The sequence below is a fragment of the Cordyceps militaris genome, assembly GCF_000225605.1.
Source record: "Cordyceps militaris CM01 unplaced genomic scaffold CCM_S00001, whole genome shotgun sequence".
NCBI classification, from domain to species: domain Eukaryota; kingdom Fungi; phylum Ascomycota; class Sordariomycetes; order Hypocreales; family Cordycipitaceae; genus Cordyceps; species Cordyceps militaris.
In genome coordinates, this window is record NW_006271969.1 from 3,750,874 (window position 1) to 3,757,824 (window position 6,951).

Sequence of the window (6,951 nt, forward strand, 5' to 3'; positions counted from 1 at the left end):
GATACTTATTAGCTTATTTAAAGTAAATAATAGTATTAATCTTATTTATATACTTAAAGTATTAATTATAAAGAATTAATATTAATTTAATTATAATAATAACCTAATATAAGTACTTAGTAAGGTAATAAAGAGATAATAAGGTTATAATAAAGAATAGCTAGCTAATATAATAGACTGGCCCTAGAGGGGGTTTAGGGCAACCAGCCCTATGGCTATTAGGGGCGTAAGCCCTAATCCTCTTACCTACTTAACCACGGAAGGCAAAAGGATTTGTAACAACAATACTGACTTGTTGTTATCTGGTTGCACCTATAAGGGGCCCCCCTTTAGGGGGCTCCGCGCTAGCCACTCTGGAAGGACTAGGGCGGGCTCTGTAGCCTAGCCCTTAACAGCTAAATTAGTATTAAAATAAAGGTAGATAATAAATAAATAAGGAGTATTTATATTATTAATAGTAATAATAATAGTATTAAACTAATAAAGTTAGGGATAAGATAAAGCTAGGTAAATACTAGGGATAAAGTAACTTATTATAATAATAGTAATAGTAATTAAATTTTTTTTATTTTTTCTAAAGAAATATTAATAATATTAAAATAAGGCTAAGGGTAGCCTAGGTATAGCCTAGAGAGGTATATAAGAATAAGAAGAAAGGAAATATATAAATATAATAGTAATAATAATAAGAAACTAATAAAAAAGAGAATTAGTATAGTTTAATAACTAAAGTAAAAATAGCTTAGCCTAGGTAAGGGTAAGGGTAATAGTAAGGTATAGTATATATATTAAAAGTAAAGAAAATATATAATTATATATTATTAAAAAAAAAAGAAAAGAGTAAAAATTAAAGAATTTAAGGCTTTTTAAATATTATAATAAATAGGCTAGTTAGCTAGGTAATAAACTAAAAATAATAATAATTAAATATATATAGTTATAACTCTTTTCTTACCTAGTATAGTAAATATAATAAACTATATAAAGGCTAATATTAATCTAGGGGTTTTAAAGGGGTATAAGGATATAAATAGAGTAATTATAAAGTAAAAAGTAAAGATAAGTATAAAAGTATATAAAAGTAGGAGAATAATAAAGCTATTTTAATTAGTCTTAAGTTAAGTAAAGCCTTATAAAGGGTAAGGTTTTTACTTATTTAATATAAATAATATAGAAAATAAACTATAAAAGCTAAAGTAAGAATAATAAGGGTAGGTATTTTAGCCTTTTATAGCTATTACTATATTTACCTAAACTTTAAAGTATTTAGAGATTAGGATTTAAAAGGGACCTTAACTATATATAGTACCTAGCCTAGGCTAAGATAAGGCTATAAAAGAAGGAGGTTAAGGGGGTTAAGTAGGGAATAGGTAGGTCTATTAACCTACTAAGTTTTATATATTTATACTTATTATTATTATCTTTTATTAAGATAAGGAGTATACTACTCCTTATTAGGAATTACTTTAGGATTATACTAAACCTATATTAAAGCTAGGGTTTTTCCTTTAGGTACTCTAGTTTTTTCCCTATCTTATAAGCTATAAAGGTACTAGATAGAGCTAGTCTAATTAGTATAATATAATAATAAATAAATAATTTAAAATCTTATTAGTTATTAACTAATAGCTAGTAAGAAATAAAAGGTATTTTTTTTCTTTTTTTTTCTTTTTTTTCTTTTTTCTTATTAATATTATTTTCTTTATTTATATTATTTTCTTTTTCTTTCTTTTCTACCTTTTCTTCCCCTTTTTATATTCCCTTTTCTTATACTTATAGCTTTTCCTTATTAAATCCTACTATTCTTTATTAACTAACTTTATATAGCTATTTTATAATATTTTATTTATTATCTTTAATATACTTACTTAGCTAGAAAAGGGCTTCTAGCCTTATTACTAATTCTTTTAACTTCTTTATAGCTAGTATTATAGCTTTTAATTACTTCTATATATAATTACCTTTACTTCTCTTATTTATTAATATATCTTTCTTAATAGTTAAGAACTTATAAGGTATTATATTTTTCTTTATATTAAAGTTTCTACTTAAGTCCTAAGCTATAGTTCTAGAATATCTTATAGGGAGTATTCTTAATTAGCTTTACCTTACTATAGCTTACTAATCTATTTCTTAGTTTTCTTATTCTATTCTAGGTAGCCTAATCTTTTCTATAAGTCCCTATTAGTCTCTACCTTACTCCTTACTCCTACTTCTTTTCTTTCTTACTTCTTACTAACCTCTTATTATCTTTATTTAGTTTTAATATTATTACTATATTAGCTTATTTAAAGATTTTAAGGTAATACCTAACTATTAGGTATTTTTAATAAAGCTTATATATCTATTCCTTTAAAACTAGCTATACTATATAGAGTAGCTTTATAGTAATTCTATCTACCTTTAGGGATATATTTCCTATTAAGATAAGGGTATCTTAGATCTCCTCTATTAAGAATTCTATAGGCTAGGGTATTAGCTTCCCTAGGATAGTTAGGATGTCTTTTAGTAGGTCTTCTCCTTAGGTTCTTTTCCTAAGTAGGGCTTTCCTAAGGCACTTAGCTTTTTCCTTAGGTTCTGTATGTGTCCTACCCTCGTGCTTAATTGGCGGGGTCTGGAACTGTGAGGTCGGGTTATACTAGTTCATCACCCTGTATAGAGCCTTGTCTGAGTCGATGCTGTCCACTAGTTTCCTGTTGAAGTTGGACCACACCGAGTGCGTGCCGGTGCAAATGGTAAACGTCTTGCAGCCGGCGTCGGTGACGGCAAACGCCGAGCAGCCGCACTCGCCGCGCCACCGCAGGCTGCTCAGCCAGGCAAAGTTGTGCGCCTACGCGCTGATGATGTCGAAGCCGAAGAAGGTGTTGGGGCAGTCGCTCTGGTAGCAGCCGGAGCGGGCGTCGAGGGAGGAGTTAGTGGGAGGGGGGGAGAGGGAGCCAATGTGCGCGGAGAGGACGGGCTGGCTGAGGAGCGCGAGGCTGGCGGTGGTTGGGAGGAGAGTAAGCGGAAGTGTTGGTGGGAGGTGGTGTGAGTACAGAAGAATGGTCTCACGAGAAATGACCAAGAGATGCGAGTTGAAAGACTTCTACTCTTCTTGAAAAGCTGCGGCTTCCCGTCTATTTATCTCTATTCTGCTTGTTTGCAAGGCACTCACTCGCAACCCCGGCCCTCGGGGTGGGTGGGCCGACAAACCACGTCCCGGGCCGTGAATGAGCGCAACGAAGATCATTCCGGACTCACAAAGGCCTGTGGATGACTAGTCCTGTATATGCAAGCTCGCGGCCGCAGTTGTGTGGTGATGGCCTCGAGACGGGACTCTTCACCCCAGGGCGCGGCCTCTGTAGACCAGCCGGTTGTGATTTTTTTTTATCATCGAGATGATTAAGAAATCGAGTCTTGTTCTTTAATTCTAGATTGAAGTCTTCGAGCAACGTAAACAACTTTGCTCTGGACGATGGCGACTGTTGGTCGTCTGCTGGGACAACTCCACAAACCGATCTAGAGCACTACCCTAATAAGAGGGCTTATCTTATCTACACTAATAATAAGCATAAATAAGCAATAACCTTAGGTATGCTAAGATATAGTATTATCCTATAATATTAAATAATATAACCTAAGACTAGGAATTAGGATATATAAAATAGCTATTTTATTCCTTATAGTTAAATCTAATATAAAGCTAATTTCCTTTTTATCTTTATTTTTTATCATTTCTTTATACGTTATATGATAAGGCGGCCGCGGAATTATCTATTCCCGGAATCACCCTAATCGATAAGACAACACCGCTCTAAACTGGGTTTGATGGCGTAGCTTTTAGACATACTTGTTCAGGTGAGCTAACTAGAATTCCTGTCTATAAGATAAAAGAATCCCTGCGACCTCGAAATCAGCATGACATTACAGTAATTGACCGCTTGAGAAGCCTGCCTTAGACCCGAAACGAATACGAAAGCATCTAGCTCAGGTCGCAAGTGGTGGTGTTAGCCTCTGAAGCCGCGCTGTGCCGCAAGTATCCCTATTCACAAACGTGGAAGCCACCATCGCAGACCGCACTCGACCAGAATACCACCCAATACTCCATTGAACGACCGAAAAAGCGCCAAATAGTAAAAACAAGGGACCACCAACGATAGGGCAAGCCTGTTGCACTCCCAGACATCTTGCCGCCTTGTGAGACGCTGCACGCGACCCGGCGCCGTTTGGCCATCACAGTTGGACACCATGTCTAGCCGACCAGTTACTCCAGCATCTCCACGTAATGTTCGTGTGAAGTCGCCTACGCCAGGTTCTCCTATGTTTGGATGCGGTACGCTTCAATCCTGGCCGAATACTCCGAACGGATAACTAACTTTGCTTACGCAGAACACGTCCAGTTGCTCCTTTCACAAGGGCAGGAGGTGATGAATAGTTCGATAGCACACTACAAGATGATTCTCCGTGGCATATTCGATACGAATCCAATTGTTCCGCAGACATCCACCAGCAAAGAAGGCCGGCCGATCACCACTTTGACTTCAAATTTTCTTTGTCTTCAATGTCCAACGACAGTTTCTGAGGAAGACAGGTTGGGGCATGGGAACAAAAAGTCGCATAGATTTTGTAAATATTATCCCCAACACATGCGATGACTCCGCCGGCTGACTCTCTCAGATGTCGACTCTCGGAACGGAGCTCTGTACTGTCAAATCTGTGACGATTTGGTCTGGGACCCTACTCTTGAAGAACTACGTTTGCGAAAAATTGGGACAGGTTCATTCTCTGGTAGAACACCTGCAATACTTTCAAATTTTCCAAGCTAACAACCATGAAGGACGTAAGAGGAAACACGACGAGCTCTTCACCGACTCAATCAAAGACGACCCGAGGTACATCTCTTCCAATACCACCCTCGCTTCGTGCCGTGCCGATGGTCTTCGAGGTATCTACAATGCTGGAGCAACATGCTACCAAAACGTTGTTCTGCAGAGCTTTCTACACAACCCTCTTTTACGGAACTTCTACCTCAGCGATGGGCATCAAAGCAACGAATGTAACGTGCCTCACTGTTTGAGCTGTGCTATGGATGACATGTTCCAAGACTTTTATGCCTTGGAAAACACCAATGGCTATACGGCTGCTAATATCCTGTCTGGCTTTTGGATTTCGGAGAAGAAAGCCTTCGAAAATCTGGTTACTACCAAAGAACAAGACGCTCATGAGTTCTTCCAATTCCTGGCCGAAGATTTGCACGAGCGGAATGGCGATGGCAAAAAGCCCGAGATTGGGAGCGAGCACAGCTGTAATTGCATTATTCACCAGACATTCTACGGAAAGATGCAAACGACGACAACGTGTCAAAATTGCAACAGCTCTAGTAACACAGTACAATCATTTTTGGATCTGAGCGTAGGGCTTGACAGCCTAGCGCAGAGGAGGAACAAGAAGGCAGGGCAAAAGATACCTAATCTTAGCCTCACTGACTGTCTTGATGAAGAATATATCAAATCAGACAAGTGTGAGTATCGTTGCTACCACTGTGCTTCAACACAGCAAGCGCGACGTTACACAAGCGTTAAGCGCCTACCAAATGTGCTCTCTATACAACTCAAGGTAAGCGCTCACAATCATCATGCCATATCCACCGCAAACGACTAAACCCCACTCTCCAGCGATTCGAGTACAAGCAAGGGCGTCATGATCATGCCGCCTCAAAGGTCGACGTGCCGGTACACTTTCCGCTGCAGCTCAACATGCTCCCATACACAAATCGGGTTCGTAGCCGTGACAGCCGGGAAAACATGGAGCTACAACGATCATGTGTTTATGACCTTCTAAGCGTCGTTGTTCACGTTGGGGAGCTCGAAACGGGGCATTATACTTCATACTGCCGCGTAGGCGATCAGGTCCGTTGGTTCCGCCTTCAAAGGTATTATCTCGTACTGACTTTAGCCCTCTAGTGGTTCAAGTTCAATGACCATAAAGTCGAGCTGGCAAGCCTATCCGATGTGCTAGGTGCCCAGGCGTATCTTCTTTTCTATATTATTCGATCTCTGGCATAGGGTGTCATCAGTAATACGCTACCGAGAATGTGCCTGGGCCTGGAGCCGCAGAAATATGGATGGCCCGGCCTATATTCGAGGGTACCCCAGTGTCGCGATTGCGGCGCGTTCTAAGATGCATATTGGCGTTATCAATTAATTGTCTTATGTCCATTATACTGTAGTGATGTCTCCATTTTTCATGCTGCTCTATTTTTCATGCTGCTCTAGGATATATCGATCTTGAAAATCCAAATGAGCTGGTCGATGTCCACATTGGCTGGGGACGTTTTTGAGGGTGACCGTCAGTGAGAATTGCTATGTGTGCATGCAGACGTTCATCCGCCTAGGCTCGTAAGTTTGTTCAACGTAACAAGTGTATGGAGGATGCATTTGATACACGTACCAGCCATCCGTTACCACCCCGAGACTCGCATCGGCAGCCAGACTCGCTTGATACACTCACCCACCACCCATGCATTTTTAGTGAGAGCCGCTAGCCGGACCAATAGGTCTTTACTAGGTATATCATTTTAGGTATAATTTATATAGAAATACAATTACCTTAAATTCTGTTTTAGTTATATATACTTTTAAATAGCTACTTTAAGACTTTATAATAGTCTTTTATTTACTTAAAAAATAAACTATTATAATAGACTAGCCCTAGAGGGGCTTTAGGGGTAACCAGCCCCGTGGCTATTAAGGGCGTAAGCCCTAACCCCCTTAACTATAAGGCTAAAAGGATTTATAATAACAATACTAACCGATTATTATCTAGTTACACCTATAAGGGCCCCCTTTAGGGGCTCTACGCTAGCCACTCTTAGAAGGTGCTAGGCTAGAGCCTAGCCTATAATATACCTTCCCTCTCTTTAACACTATAGATAGGCTATAAACCCCCTAGATAAGCCGCCGCCTATAAGCC

General features: G+C 39.1%; 1 protein-coding gene across 1 annotated transcript in view; it reads left to right on the forward strand.

Annotated features, from left to right (window-relative positions):
- Positions 1 to 4,227: 4,227 nt before the first annotated feature.
- The window catches only part of CCM_01192 (Peptidase C19, ubiquitin carboxyl-terminal hydrolase 2), a gene marked incomplete at both ends in the record, with an annotated part of 3,053 nt that continues 329 nt past the window's right edge, over positions 4,228 to 6,951 (forward strand). The window contains 8 exons of the mRNA XM_006666349.1: positions 4,228 to 4,312; positions 4,369 to 4,605; positions 4,802 to 5,500; positions 5,540 to 5,595; positions 5,655 to 5,888; positions 6,255 to 6,327; positions 6,358 to 6,377; positions 6,683 to 6,733. Coding sequence (XP_006666412.1) covers positions 4,228 to 4,312; positions 4,369 to 4,605; positions 4,802 to 5,500; positions 5,540 to 5,595; positions 5,655 to 5,888; positions 6,255 to 6,327; positions 6,358 to 6,377; positions 6,683 to 6,733 — 1,455 coding nt within the window. The remainder of the gene's footprint in view (positions 4,313 to 4,368; positions 4,606 to 4,801; positions 5,501 to 5,539; positions 5,596 to 5,654; positions 5,889 to 6,254; positions 6,328 to 6,357; positions 6,378 to 6,682; positions 6,734 to 6,951) is intronic.